The 15,493-nt window shown below is 38.7% G+C and overlaps 1 protein-coding gene across 3 annotated transcripts in view; it reads left to right on the forward strand.

Annotated features, from left to right (window-relative positions):
• The window catches only part of RASA2 (RAS p21 protein activator 2), a 170,619-nt gene that overhangs the window by 103,166 nt on the left and 51,960 nt on the right, over positions 1–15,493 (forward strand). For all 3 annotated transcript variants that reach the window (XM_006895097.1, XM_006895098.1, XM_006895096.1), the window contains exons 6-9: positions 102–185; positions 1,825–1,897; positions 4,652–4,728; positions 6,100–6,201. In XM_006895097.1, coding sequence (XP_006895159.1) covers positions 102–185; positions 1,825–1,897; positions 4,652–4,728; positions 6,100–6,201 — 336 coding nt within the window. The remainder of the gene's footprint in view (positions 1–101; positions 186–1,824; positions 1,898–4,651; positions 4,729–6,099; positions 6,202–15,493) is intronic.

Below are 15,493 nucleotides of genomic sequence, written 5' to 3' on the forward strand. Positions count from 1 at the left end.
TGTTGCACTTTTCTCCCCGCCTACCCCATCTCCACCCCCCCCACCTAAAGATATTTCTTATTGTTTGACTTAAATATGTCCCTTCTCTTTCTTTTCCTTAGCATCAAAGCATGCCATGGTTTGCCTCTCATAAATGGACAAAGCTGTGACCCGTATGCAACAGTTTCTCTCATGGGCCCTTCCAGGTAATGTTTACTGAACTACTATCAGGTTTTAAAGTTTGACATAGGAATTATAAAACTAAGGTCTAAGAGAACATGCTGAATGATTATTAATGACACGAAGTAAAAAAGACTGACTTTATTGAATTTTGTTAATATACTTAAAAACAATCAACTCATTTTATACAGAAAGGAATTGGATACTATTTCAAACCTTCTATAGTCTTAAACTGTAGGGAATAATCTCAGTTAGTCTCTACAACACGAACTATCCAATTTCATTCATCAGTGTTCTTGCTTTCAAATAATGATTTAATGAGTACTGAAAACACTTTCTACTCATGGAGTTTGTGCTGTACAGAGAGAATTCTAAGCTGTATAGAAGGGTTTCTGAAGTTTCAGACCATGGTGAAGTACACTGTCCTAATGATTTAAATGTTACGGTATCAAGAAATGTACAATGTTTTGTAATTTTTTCTGTTTTATAGTTTCATTTCAGTCGATTTCAAAGCCTTCCTGATCCGAGATTTGTTTAAAATGTGAAGGTTTAGATCAGAAATCCAGAAGTACAGTACACATGCATACATAACTATTGATCCTCCTAACCCCACCCACTTTAGTTATTTTTTAAAAATTATTAATATAAAAAAAAATTATGAATAGACCACTTTGAGAACTAGACGTTTATATATGTATGTAAAGTGCCTTCTTATGTGTTCATAAATTATTACAGATATATTAAATTTTAAAAACACCTGACTCAATTCTGTACCTCTAATGCTGTGAGCTAGATTTCTAATTGCATATTATAAATGGCTCATTTAAGAGATTTTTTTTAAACTAATCTGTACCTGAATTCTTTCATTTAAGTGTTACTCCTAAAAACTGTTTGGCATGTAGATTTCTTTTTAAGCGTTGGTTTTGATTTTGAACTGTAGTTTTATACATTTATGGCAAACTACACAGAACTTGCATGTAATTTTCTTTATACTTCCTATGAATATATATAATTATTTAAAAATATAAATACACAAAACTCGTTGCCATTGAGTTTGACACAACTTGACTCTCTGTAAGGTTTTCTGAGGCTGTGAATTGCACAGGAGAAGATTGCCCTTCTTTCTCTGTAAGAGCAAATGTTGGATTGGAACTACTAGAGAGATACACTGCTTTTGGGTTAAGTAGTACACCTCTCTTTACAAACTACACCGTCAGAGCTCTCAAAGTTAAAAAAGAAATAATCAGTATTTGAGCTGAAGCATAAGGAGCTAAGTGAAGAATTTTTTTTTCTTCTTCAGGTGTATTTTTAACATAAAGGTGTCTGCAAATTTGTCTTCTTTCACACACTATATTTTGCATTGTTTCTGTGTAACAGAATATTATTAAAAACTCATCAAGAAAACTTGGCAGTCAATCTAGAACCACAAAGAGAATACTCAGTTTTGGCGTATCGATGTAGGATACACAAAACTTGTGTTTTCTTTCCTTTTAGTTTTAAGAAACCCTGACTTAATATTTTTCCCCAAGTAGTATTTAAAACTACATTCTTCTCTAAGACATCTTAACAATTAAAGAAAGGTCACCCTCCCTGCTTGGAGATAGCATGTTTTATAATTATGTACTGTTAAGTTCTACAAGGTAAAACTCTACCACATTGGAACAGGAATGACCAGAAGAAGACAAAAGTAAAGAAGAAAACCAGTAACCCGCAGTTTAACGAAATCTTTTATTTTGAGGTAACTTTTCGTTTTATGTAGATGTTGTTAACATTGAATGCTTAATGGTGAATGTTGGTTGGCTACTTTTTTTGAACCATTGCTGTGATAATCATTTTATCAGAAGCCATTTGACCAGTCTGAATGTACATAGGGGATTTATCAGGATTCTTAGGGTTCTGCAGAGAATATATACCTGAATGTGTGTATATATCTATGCATATACATATACACACCCTATAGATTTCTTGATTGCTGTTACCATAGGTGTTGGTTGTGGATCTAAATAAAAGGAGATCATTAACAATTCAATCTTTTCTGCAACTGTAATGATGTTGTGTATTGATTCAGCAGTATAGAGTAATATTAAAAGCATTTTTGTTATGTAAAAGAAACAAAAAAAGAAAAGTAACCTTAAAAACATTTCAAAAATTAATAATATAAATAAATATATTTAATGCTCCAAAGCTATAGAAATATTTGCCTGAATTTTTCACATATGAAGGGGAGCCCAATACCTTAGTGACTGCCAGCATATGTTAATAAAGAACTGCTTTCGTGATTCAGAAGCCCTGATGGGATGTGGTAAACACCTGGCTGCAGGCTGACAGATCTGTTCACACCCTCTAGTGACTGCAAGGAAGGAAAGGCACAGCAGTAAGCTCTTGTAACGGTCGTGGTCTCTGACCCCAACAGGACACCTTTCCTCTGTCCTCTTAAGTCTCAGTGAGTTGGAACGAACTAAAGGGCACACCAACTTAAGCAGCCCTGTGACAATGAAGCCTTTCTCTTCTGAGAACAGTAAAACTACAGAGTAGGGAAGGCCTAATACAGAAAACAAATAAAGGCAGATCTCTTGATTGGTTTAGAGTGGGAGACCCTCCTGTCCACCCTCCTTTCTTGACCTTCCGACCCCGTTTGACCTATTAACTCACATACAGGGCCACAGGACTCTTCTGGGGAATACTGTTTGAAAACCACTGATGAAATAAGTGCATTCGAGTGTATCTACTTGGCAGGTCTGAGTTCTAGTCCCAATTAACCTTGAACAAGTTATTAAATGGGAAACTCAAGTTACTCATCTTGTAAAAGGATAGTTTTGTAGGGGAATAACATAGCACTCCTGCATAACTCAGATTTTAATAAAGTCCAAATGTGAGAATGTTTTGAGACCCTAAAGTACAATGACCTCATTACATACTAAATAAATCAACTCTTTTTATATAGGAAGAAGATGGATACCTTATTCTTAAGCTGTGGAGAATAAATTGTTTTACACTGGTTAAGATGGTCTCTAAAACAAAAACTTAATTTTCATTCGTCAATGTTCTTACTTTCAAATATTTGATCACTGAAAATACCTTTTCTAGTAATGGAGTTCTGTGCTCCATGGAGAATTCTAAGCTGTGTAGACAGACTCATGAAGTATCAGAACCTGTTCTAGAGAAAATTTTTTTAGAACATTTTATTATACTAGTTTTATTTACAGAATTTGAATACATTGTTTTCCAGACCAGATTTTGCCAATTTTCCTCCCACCCTCCCATCGAATTTATATAATCCCATGATTCAGAGAAACATTTTGATGAAAGAAGGGAAAACACTTTGTCAGTGTTCTAGCTCTGTGTCCCTTCAGGTTCTTTCTTGCCATTATTTTTTTAAAAAAGATGAAACCTGTAGAATATGCATAGGCTCTGAAGAAGAGCTATAAGAAACAGCAGCAAGCAGAATGAAAGTATGCTAGAATTTGAAGGGGAAAAGTTGCCATCGAGATTATTCCAACTCAAGCGCAATGCAGAGCTGTCCTCGCTAGGTCCGTGTGGCTGTGAGCGCATTGGGAGGCATTTATTTTCCTACAAGGTGCCTGTGGGTGGGTTTGAACCGTAAGCCACTTGATTAGTAGCCAAGTACTTAACTATTTGTACCACCCAGAGAGTTGTAGTACTTTGTCAACTCAGAAGACTGTTCATGGAAAAGGAGAGATAATTGTAGTATCATAAGTTCAGTGCTCCAGAGAGGTCAGAGAAGGTGAGGACCAAGACGTGGTTGCCACATGTGATGTTGAAGAGAGAGATTTTAGGAGAGGGACGTGCAGAGTCTCTGTGAGTGATGAGGAAGTAGACACCGTAAGACAGTTTGCAGCTTTAAGGTATTTATGAAAGGAAAAAAGGTAGAGAACAACCCAGCAGAAAATTTTTCTTTGACTTAAATGAGGTAAAGGAGCTTTTAAAGCAGACATTAAAGTAGCCTATGTGCTGGATGCTTGATTATATAGCCTGCTGTGGGCTATTGGGTGGGCATTCAAAGAAGAGAGGAGAATCAGCTCATCCTCTTGTCCAGGAGACAAATTTATGAAAATGGAGAGAGAAAGGCCCATGTGAAAGTGGCATGTTCAGGTGGAGTGTCGCTGAGGCAGCTCTGTCCATGTTCTTGATACCTTAAGTTGAATGTGAGAGGAAATTGCAAAGATGAGACTGGCAGGAAAGTCTTCAGCCTGTTCCCAGCATATGCAGCTTCCTTGTGACAAGATCCTTATGAACCAGAGAACATCATGCTGCTGTATGTGAGGGACTGGGAAAGATATGGAAGGAAGAGCTGCTTTGGATTTTTTTAACACACCTCCTAGTCTCCCATCCCAGGTTAATTGCATTATCTGAGCATTTCTTTCTAGTATCTTTCATATCCATAGTTGAACATTTTATGGATGATATATTTTTTAAATTAATGTAAAAATAAAAATATTAAAATTTTTGTTTTTAAATAATTTATTTACAGGTAACCAGATCCAGCAGTTACACGCGAAAATCTCAATTCCAGGTAGAAGAGGAAGACATTGAAAAGCTAGAAATTAGGTGTGTGTCTTCAGAGTTTTACAGAATTGCTCTTTTCTGTGTGAAAATAAATTTAAATTTGATTGTAAAAGTTGAACTAAGCTTATAACAAAAAACTCATTGCTTATGTCCAGTCAGAACCGACTCATAGCTGACCCTCCATCAAGTCTTCAGAGGCATAAATCACACAGGAGGAGAGTGTCCATCCATATTTTTTTTTGGTGACTCAAACACCAGAGAGGTGCTGCCCTGGAACCAGCAGCACAGCCTCTACGGTGAACCAAGCTTAGCATATGTCTCTTAATGTACTTGGTTTATGAAGTGTGCATCTGTGTAAGACCAAATTGTCATTTCAAAACCTGATTTAAAAAAAAACAAACAAAAAAACCACACCCCACGTCAGATTTGGCCACAGAAATCATTAAGATCTATTTATTTAATAAACAAATATGACCTAAGTTTTACCCATTTTACTATATTTTAATATTTCCTAAATTTATTTTAACTTTTTTAGTCATAGTAAGTACTAAGAATATATAAAGAACAATCATAAAACAGCCAATTTAGAAATAATTTTTTTATTCTTCTTAACATATCTGCTGTCTAACAGAAATTTCAGTGAGGTAAGAAGTTTTGTAAGAGAATTGAACAGGTGCATGTGTTTGAAGTATGTGCTATTTCCTAGGTCTTAATTAGCTATACTCTTTGGGAGGGGACATGTTTTGTAAATGCATGTGTAGGTGTGTTGTTAACAATGTGTTCACCTAAAAGACATATTAATTACGTGTTTGTTGTGCTCAGGTAATCTATTTTTCTAAATCCCTGTAAACCCAATCCAGACTCCAGTTAACTCTGATGGTGGCAACCATCTTTGGAGTTTCTGAGGTAAATGTTTACAGGAGACTGTCCCATCATTCTTCCACAGAACCACAGTTGAATTTGAACCATCAACCCTTCCTTTTAGCAACCCAACACATCATATACTCTGATGCCACCAAGGTTCCTGCATCAGCTATATTATATACTTATTTCTTTATTATGTCATTGAGAAACTGTAGTCTTGTGTTTGTTTCTTTTTTCAAATTCAACAAAGTAATTCTGTAGTCTTTATTGTCCAAGTTAAAATAAAGCCTAGACATGAAACCAGAAAACGAATGATTTCTTTTAGATTTTAACCTCCTTTTTTTCCTCTTTTATGCTGTCAAGTAAAAGTCCATTGTTTTGACTTTCTAGTCTTAAGATAATGCAATGTATGACAGTGATAACATACCTTATTTTCAAGCATGGAAAATGAATGCCAAAATGCACAACCAAGTGATTTGAAGCTGTTTGATGATGTGTGTTCTCTTACATATTATTGGCCAAGAATAAAGCCAAGTTTTTTCTTTTCAGGATTGACTTGTGGAACAATGGAAATCTGGTCCAAGATGTTTTCCTAGGTGAAATTAAGGTTCCTGTGAATGTGTTGAGAAATGATTCTTCTCATCAAGCTTGGTAAGAAGACACATGATTTAGTGAACTTCATAGTAGACACGTCTTTTTAATATATTGCATATGCAAATAAATACTTTCTCTAAACATTTTAAATTTATAAGTGGAGTAAGCCAGAAATCATTAACATTAAATTAGTTATTAATCTATCAGATCAGCAGTATAAATAGATTGATAGTTTATGACTTAACCATTTGGTATTGAAATAACTGACTTGAATTTTTTTTAATTAATTTTAATGACAGTTTACAGAGACTTAGGGTTTCGAGTCATTTGTTGCACTTTTCTCCATGACCCCCGCCCCACCAATTCACTCTTCTCCTTGAAAAGTAAAAGAAAAACTCTTTCATTGTTATGCAAGCCCTCCCCCCAGATCCACTCCACAGTGCAGCCTTTATTCTGGACTCTGTCATGATAATAATACCCAGTCATATATCCCTTTTAAACAGTTCTCCCTCATCTGTTTCAATGCAGTATCCATCATTCTTCACCTCCTTCTCTGCCTCGATGTCAGTCCTGTTTTACAACAGTGGCCCTATGCAATATTTGTCGTTTTATGACTGAGACATCAACTCCGCATAATGTCCTCCATGGTCATCCATTTTGCATAATATTTCATGAATTCCTTGTATTTTAATGCAGCATAGTATTCCAGTGTGTGAATATACCACAGCTTCCCTGTCCATTCGTTTGCTGATGGGCACTTGGGTTGTTTCCAGCTCTATGCTATTGTGAACAAAGCAGCAGTAAATGTGTGTGCATATATCTGCTTGAGTGGCACTTATGGTTTCTTTAGGGTAAATTCCCAGTAGTGGAATTGCTGGGTCAAATGGTATTTCTATTTGCAACTTTTTGAGAAAGCGCCATACAGCCTTCCATAGTGGTTGCACCAATTTGCATTCCCACCAATAGTGAATAAGGGTTCCAGTTTCTCCACAACCTCACCAGCATTTGTTGTTTGCTGTTCTGTTAAATTTTTCTATTCTTAGTGGGGTGACATGATATCTCATAGTTGTTTTGATTTGCATCTCTCTTAGAACTAGGGATATTGGACATTTCTTCATGTGTTTGTTTGCCATCTGAATGTCTTCTTTGGTGAAGTATCTGTTCATATCCTGTGCCCATTTTTCAATTGGGTTTTTTACCTTTATCTTCTTGTGGTGCTGAGTTGAATTTTTAGGAATATTTTTCTGTTCAAAAAATTGAATCTTAAGGGAAAGTGGAAAAACATTTACGCCATTGCTTCAGAGTTGACTGTGAGAGAAGAGACTTGGTCACAAACCAGTATCTTCAATTCAAAAGCTTGTGAGTGATCATGACAATTGTGGATATGTGAAACAAAGGAACTGTTCAAGAGAATCACCTGTGCAATCTAACAGGATATTCCTCCACCACACCCCACTGAAATGCACTGTGTATAATCCAGGTGTCCTAAGTGTTTGTTGTTGTTGGGTGCCATCAAGTCGAGTTCAACTCATAGTAACCCTTTGAACAACAGATCTAAACCCTGTCCTGCACCATCCTTATCAACTCTGACATACTTGACCTCATTGCTACAGTCACTGTGTCAGTCCATTCGGTTAAAGGTCTCCCTTTCTTTCACTGACCCTCCACCCTTCCAAGGATGATGTCACTCTCCAATGAGTAGTCTTTCCTCTCAATATGCCCTAAAGATGTGAGATGAAGCTCTCTCACCTTTGCCTTCAGGGAGCCCTCTGACTTCAGGAGCTCTGGGGACTCTGTGACATTAAGCTGATGTTCAGATTAAACTCAAATTTTCAGGCATTATATGATGTTCATTTCCTTAGCACAGTTGATGTGAAACGATTGTTTTTCCTGTCTGCAGCATTTTAAAGCTTGTATATCTTGTCTCCTCCAGTAGGTAGTGCAGCATTTTTTATGTGAGACTTAGATTTCAAGTAAGAATAAGAGGGCATGCCTTGTTCATTTGTCAGGTTTTCTGGTTAGAAGTCAGCTTCAGCTGCTTGAAATAGGAGTTGGTGTCAAGTATTGAGATGTTTGTTCTGCAACTGTCTATCTGATTCGTCTTTAAATAGAACCTAGCTGTCCTACTTGGCCCATCAGACAGCCTTCATTTTGGACTCATGCAGTCAAAGAGTTATCTCCTGTAGATTTGTTTTTAGACCTTAACATTTTCCTTTTCTTTTCAGTTCTTGCTAATACTGCTGTAAGATTGATTGACCTTTTTGTATTTTGTATGTTATCATTTCAGAAATACATTCACAGAAGGAAAAAGACTAAACTCAGTCACTGAGTAGTTGAGTGATAAGGAATTGTGCTGTTAACTCAAAGGCATGTGGTTGAAATCCACCAGCTGCTCCGTGAGAGAAAGATGGACAGTCTCCTCTCTTATAGTAATTGCCTCTGAAGACCCGCTAGAGGGTCAGCTATCAGTTGGTCCTGATTTGAGACACTATGAAATAATTGCATAGACCCTTCCATAAATTAGTATATATTTTCCAATGAAAATTTCTAAATTGTGCCTTTGTGTAATATCAGAAAACAACACTACCACCACAAATTACTATGGGTTCCAGGACCCTTCAAAGTGAACCTGAAATAAGCCACTGGCTTATATTTTAAATAAGACTATTTCTAATCATGCCCTCCCAATTTGGTAGAAGTTTGTTCAGTTCCTTTGTCATGATATAAACATAAAGAGAGACAAAAATTTTATTACTATAGATTTATTTGGTAATAGTGTTAACATTTTAATGTTGTATTCTAAAAGTGTACAAGTAAAATATTTACAGCAGCATAGAATAGAAACATTGGTTTATTCATTTATCCACAGTGTAAGGGAATAGCAAAATGTGAATGCTGTTTCCTGTTAAGTTAGAAATTAAACTTAGACACTTTTGTCAATTATAGAACTTAAGCATCCCCTTGTGGAATGGACGGTAGCCCTGTGAAAACTACTACAGTGTTTCTACTATGAGTTATTATTACTCCTCCTGGAGCCTGAACCAACACATAGCTGACCCTCTGGCAGGCGTTTCACAGACAATAAATGAGGCAGGAGGAGATCGCCCATCTTTCTCCCACATAACACCTGGTGGATTTGAACCTCCTGTCTTTGGGTTAGCAGTACAGCATCTTACCCACTAGGTCACCAGAGCTCCCTGTTATTTCAGAAGTGGATAGCTAGTCCTGCTTCTTAATCCATCTTAGTCTGGAAGCCATGCTCCCATACTTGGGCATGTTGTTTGGAGAGACCACTCTTTGGAAAAGACCATCCATCATACGGTGAGAGAGAGGAAGACTTTGAACAAGGTGGAGGGACCTGGGACTGCAGCAGTGGGTTTGAGCATGACACGTGAGGATGGTGCAAGATTGGACAAAAGTTTGGTCTTTTGTTCATAGGGTTGCTATGAATTGTACTCAGCTTGACAGCACTTAATAGCAACACAGCAGTATGAAAACTCAGGAAGCTGTGTTCACCTTCCTGGTTTCAGACATACTCTTCCTAATCTTGATTATTAACTGCCATCAAGTCAGTTTTGAATCATAATGACCCTCCAGTTGCAGAGACTGAATCTATAGGAGAAGCTGTGGACCATCTTCCTCCCTCCAACCACCTGGTAGATTTGAACCACTGACTTTTTCATTAGCAACCACACATGTGACACTGAGCCCCTGGGGCTCCTTAATATTGATACTAAAAGTTAGAGTATTTATCACTGACATAATTCTGTTGTTTGAAAAATCTTAAATTTTTTTATAAAGTGGGGTTTTTTTATAGTTTTTTAATCTTATTCTCAAAATCCAGAGGTTTTCTAGCCTGTAGATCTTTACAGATGCAGACTGCACCATCTTCCCACTAGAATGGTCATGGGGTTTGAACCACTGACCTATATCTGCTAACTAATGTCTGTAGATATAGATAGTTTAGCTCATATCTCTGCAGAGGAGTCCTTGGTGGGTGATTAGTGAAATTGATGCAAAAAAACCCAGGTTTTGTTAATGGACAGTGCTTCTTATTCACAGCTACCACCCCTCTGTCATTGGAGGTTTGCAAGTTACTGGGCTGTGGAGAGAGAGGCTGCCAGGATTTCAGATACCAGAAGGTAGGGTCACCCAGAGTGGACAGGTCTCAATAGAGCTTCCAGACTAAGACAAACTATAAAGCGGGACTGACTGTCCATTTCTGAAATAATAGGCCATTGAATGCCCAGGAGGCACTGAAAATGCACCTGAGGAAAAGGTGCTTCCTCAAAGTGGTATCTACCCTCGATGTTTCAGAAGGACTGAAGCTTTCACCATCAAAGAACCTTCATCTGCTCACAAGGTGAGACTAAAAATGAGAAGAAACAGCTGCAGGCATCGATTAGTAATCAGGACAGGAATACATAAAGTGTGAATCAAGGAAAATGAAAAGTTGCCAGAAATGAAGTGGAACACATAATGACCAACGTCCTAGGCATAACAGATGAAGAATTGATACCTTTGAATTAGGGTGTTAGTGAAGATTATTGAATATCTTACAGACTGCCAAAAAAACCCCAAATCTATCTCAGAGGAACTGGAACCAGGGTGCTCCTTAGAGGCAGGAATGATGAAACTTTGTCTCACATACTTCGAGCATGTTGTTAGAAGAGGCCGGTCCTTGGAAAAAGGCATCATCGTGGAAGAAGGAGATGGTCAATATGAAGGAAGACCTTCAAGAAGACGGATTGAGTCTTTCACCAAGGACCCGCCAACATGGGCCGCGTTCGCACCAAAACCGTGAAGAAGGCGGCCCGGGTCATCATTGAGAAATACTACACGCGCCTGAGTAATGACTTCCACACGAACAAGCGCATGTGCGAGGAGATTGCCATTATTCCCAGCAAGAAACTCCGGAACAAGATAGCAGGCTATGTCACACATCTGATGAAGCGGATTCAGAGAGGGCCTGTGAGAGGCATCTCCATTAAGCTGCAGGAGGAGGAGAGAGAAAGGAGAGATAATTATGTACCAGAGGTTTCAGCCCTGGATCAGGAGATCATTGAAATAGATCCTGATACTAAGGAAATGCTGAAACTCTTGGACTTTGGCAGTCTGTCCAACCTCCAGGTCACTCAGCCCACAGTTGGGATGAATTTCAAAACACCACGTGGAGCCGTTTGAGTCTGTTTGCTGTGCTGTAATATTTTCAATAAATTTGGGCACACCAGCAAAAAAAAAAAAAAAAGAAGAAGACGGATTGACACAGTGCCTGCAGCAGTGGGCTTGAGCATGGTGGAAATTGTGAGGATGGTGTGGGACAGGGCAAGGTTTGATCCGTTGTCATTGGGTCACTGTGAGTGCAGTTTATTTGCTAACACCTAATAGCAACATTTTGCATCCTGGTTCAAAGGAATGATAATCAGTGATGGTTAACATCACAAAAAGAGCAATAGTCCGTATCCAGATTCCATCTGCATTTTTTCAGAGAAATAGTGTAAGAAATCACTGGCTTCATAGGAAAAGAAAAGAGTCCCTGGTGAAGCACAGTGATACTGAAGTCAAACAAAGCAGGCCTTCCACTTCCCGATCTTAAACCTATTGCACATCCATGATGGTTAAAAGACTTTCTTACTGGTACAGCAACAGGCGCACAGACCAGTGGAGCTGGATTGACAACCCAGAAAGAAACCCATCTATATATGGACAACGATGATGAGGAGATGAGGTCCATTAAGTGGAAAAAAGACAGCCTCATTCACAAATAGTGCTGACAAAACTGGGCATCTTTTTACAGAAGATTGAAACAACATCCATACCTCACACCATAGGCAGGAAACTAACTCAAGATGGATTGAGAGCCTAGGCATAAAACTTGAAACTGTAAAGGTCATTAAAGAAAAATCTGGGATCAGACTTAGGAGCCTTAATCAATGGCATAAATATACTATAATAGGAAACATAAAATATAGTCAATAGTAAGTGAAGGAGATCACTGGACCTCATGAAAAAAAAAATCCTTATGTGTATCAGAAGACATCTACAAAAGAGTAAAAAGAGAACTTAGAGACTGAGGGGGGGAAAATACTTGGCAGTGACTTCTGGTATGGGACTCATCTCTAAAAGTGATATAAGATTCCAGCATCTCAGAAAGAAAAGACAAACAGTTCAGTTACAAAATGGGCAGAAGATATGAATAGACACTTCACAGAGAAGACATTGAGGTGGTCAGAAAACATATGAAAAATACTTGAGGATCATTAGCTATTGTTTTTCAGAACCGACTGATAGCTGACCCTCCAGAGCATTTGCAAAGGCTTTCAGTCACATGGGAAGAGACCACCCATCTTTCTCACATTGGTGGATTTGAACTGTTTGCCTGGGTTGCCAGTGCAGCTCCTTACCACTAAACCAACAGAGATCCTTCATTAGCTGTTATTGTTGTTGTTAGGTGCCATGGAGTTGAGCACAACTCATGGCGATCCTGTGAACAAAAGATCTGAACCCTGTTCTGTCCTGCGCTATCCTCACACTTCCTGATACACAAGAGACCACTGCATCAGTCACTGTGTCACCATCTGGTTGAGGGTTGTCTTCTCTTTTCACTGACCCTCCACCATTCCCAGCATTATGGCCCTCTCCAAGGAATAGCACCTCCTAGCAATATGTCCAGAGTATATGAGATGAAGCCTCATCATTCTTGCCTCCAAAGAGCACTCTGGCTGCATCTTCTCCAAAACCTTCTGTTCAGATTAACTGTGTGGTGTCATCTTACCCGAGCGATAACAGCAAGTTTCAGCATGATAGCAAAAAACAAATGGTGGCAAAGGTGTGGAAAAATTAGAATTCTCTGGACTGCTAGTGGGGATGTAAAATGGTGCAACCAGTATGAGCAGTAGTTTGTCATTCCCTTAGAAAGTTAAGAAGAGAAATACCTTTGCTCCAGAGAACTTGCTATATAGTAAAAAAAAAAACAACAACTTTGATACAAACTGACATATGCACACCATGCTGACTGCAACATTATTTACAGTAGCACAGAGTTGGAAGCAACTCAAGTGTCCCAGCAGTGGAACAATGGCTAAAAAAATTGGTAACATTCACAACATTATGCATCACTGTAAAGCTATCACAAATGTACATAAATATGTGAAAACCAATGAAAAGTGGAGGGGGAGAAGGAAAAAAAAGACATTTGATCTAGGTGAATACTAGATATTGTAGATTTAGAAAGCATGTTATTCTCCCTTTGGCAAGTACTTGTTTGGAAGGGCAGATGTACCCAAGAGATAAACATCTTAAAAGTAGAATTGGGTAGTGAGTACCTGAAAGTGAGGAGGACTTGAAGCGCTTGTTGCAGAAGATCAAGGAATGCAGCCTTCAGTATGGGTTACGTCTCATTGTCAGGAAAACAAAGATTCTTACCATCGGACCAATATGCAGTGTCAAGGTGAATGGAGAGGAGATTACAACTGTCAACAGCTTCATCTTGCTTGGATCCATGATTAGCACCCTTAGTACGAGTAGCCAGGAGAAAATCAGCAGTTAAAGACCTTTTTAAATTTTGAGTAGTGATGTCAGTTTGAGGACTAAAGTGAGGATGGTTCAGGCCGTAGTCTTTCTGAGTTCTAGCTGTGCAACTGAGAGCTAGATAGTGAATAAGGATGACAGAAAAAGAATTTATGCCTTTGAGTTGTGATGTTGGAAAAGATCATTGAGCATCCCATGGATGGCCAAGAAAATAATAGCTATGTCTTGAAGAGGGTGCAGCCGGAGTGTTCTTTGGAGACAAGAATGATGAGGCTTCGCCTTACATACTTTGGACATAATTGTTACTGCTCCTTGGAGAGGGACATGATGTTGGAAAGGGTAGAATGTTGGTAAAGGAGAGGAAGACTCTCAACCAGGTTGATTGACAAGGTGACTGATGCAGTGGGCTCTTATAAGTCAGGAAGTGAGGATGGCACAGGACAGGACTAGGTTCAGATCTTTTATTCATAGGGTAACTATAAGTCATACTCTAGGGCACCTCACCACAACTGAGGCTTATCTTATCTCCTGAGCACTTGTATCAAGGATGTTAACTGGATCCAAGCAAGATGAAGCTGTTGACACTTTCAGTCTCCTCTCCATTTATCATTATGTTGCCTGTTGGTCCAGTGGCAAGAATCTTTTGTCGTCTTGATGTTAAGATATAATCCATACCAAAGACTGAGTTCTTTGATCTTCTGCAACAAGTACTTCAAGTCCTCCTCACTTTCAGCAAGCAAAGTTGTGTCATATGCACAACACAGGTTGATCAGTCTCCCTCCAATCCTGATGCCACATTCTTCCTCATAGAGTCCAGTTTCTCAGATAATTTGCTCAGCATACAGATTGACTAGGCATGGAGAGAGAATACAACCCTGACACACCCCCTTCTCAATTTTAAACCATGCAGTGTTCCCCTGCTCTGTTCACACAGCAGCCTTCCGGTCCGAGTATAGGTTCCACATCAGCATAATTAAGTGCTCAGGGACTCCTGTTCTTCTCAGTGTCAACCACAACTTATCGTCATCAAAGTCAAATGCCTTTGCATAGTCACTCTCAGTACCAGCAGTCAGGAGATAAGGATACACATTGCACTGGGAAAGTCTGCAGTTAGAGATCTCTCCATATTGTTAAGGAGTAGTTGTGTATCAGTTTGAGGACTAAGGTGCATCTGATTCAGGCCAAAGTCTTTCTGAAGTCTTTTATCTTGCTATGCATCTGAGAGCTGGAAAATGAATAAGGATTACAGAAAAAGAATTGATGCCTTTGAGCTGTGGTGTTGGAGAAGAGCACAGAACCTCCCATGGATGGCCAAAAGAACACACAGAAAATGTCTTGGAGAGGGTGCAGCCAGAGTGCTCTTTTAAGGCAAGGATGATGAGACTTCGCCTCATACTTTGGGCATGTTGCTAGGAGGGTCTCTTCCTTGGAGAAGGACATGATGCTTGGAAGGGTGGAGGGTCAGCGAAGGAAAGGAAGACCCTTAACCCGGTGGATTGACACAGTGACTGCTGCAGTGGGCTCTTGTGTATCAGGAAGTTTGAGAATGGCACAGGATAGATCAGAGTTCAGATCTTTTGTTCATAGGATCACTATGAATTGTACTCAACTTGACAGCACCTAACAAAAACATCAATCATGCTATTTTAATGTAAGCACTTAACATGAATTTTAACACACATTGGAAATAAATTTTTTTTCCTATAATTAAATTTTATTAATTTTCATAAACATTTACAGAGATTTGGGGTTTCCATTCATTCATTGTTGCACTATTCTCTCTACCCTCCTCCCAGTTTGTTCTTGTCCAAATGCCACA

Source organism: Elephantulus edwardii, unplaced genomic scaffold (assembly GCF_000299155.1).
Source record: "Elephantulus edwardii isolate Elephantulus edwardi_28Jun2011 unplaced genomic scaffold, EleEdw1.0 scaffold00158, whole genome shotgun sequence".
NCBI classification, from domain to species: domain Eukaryota; kingdom Metazoa; phylum Chordata; class Mammalia; order Macroscelidea; family Macroscelididae; genus Elephantulus; species Elephantulus edwardii.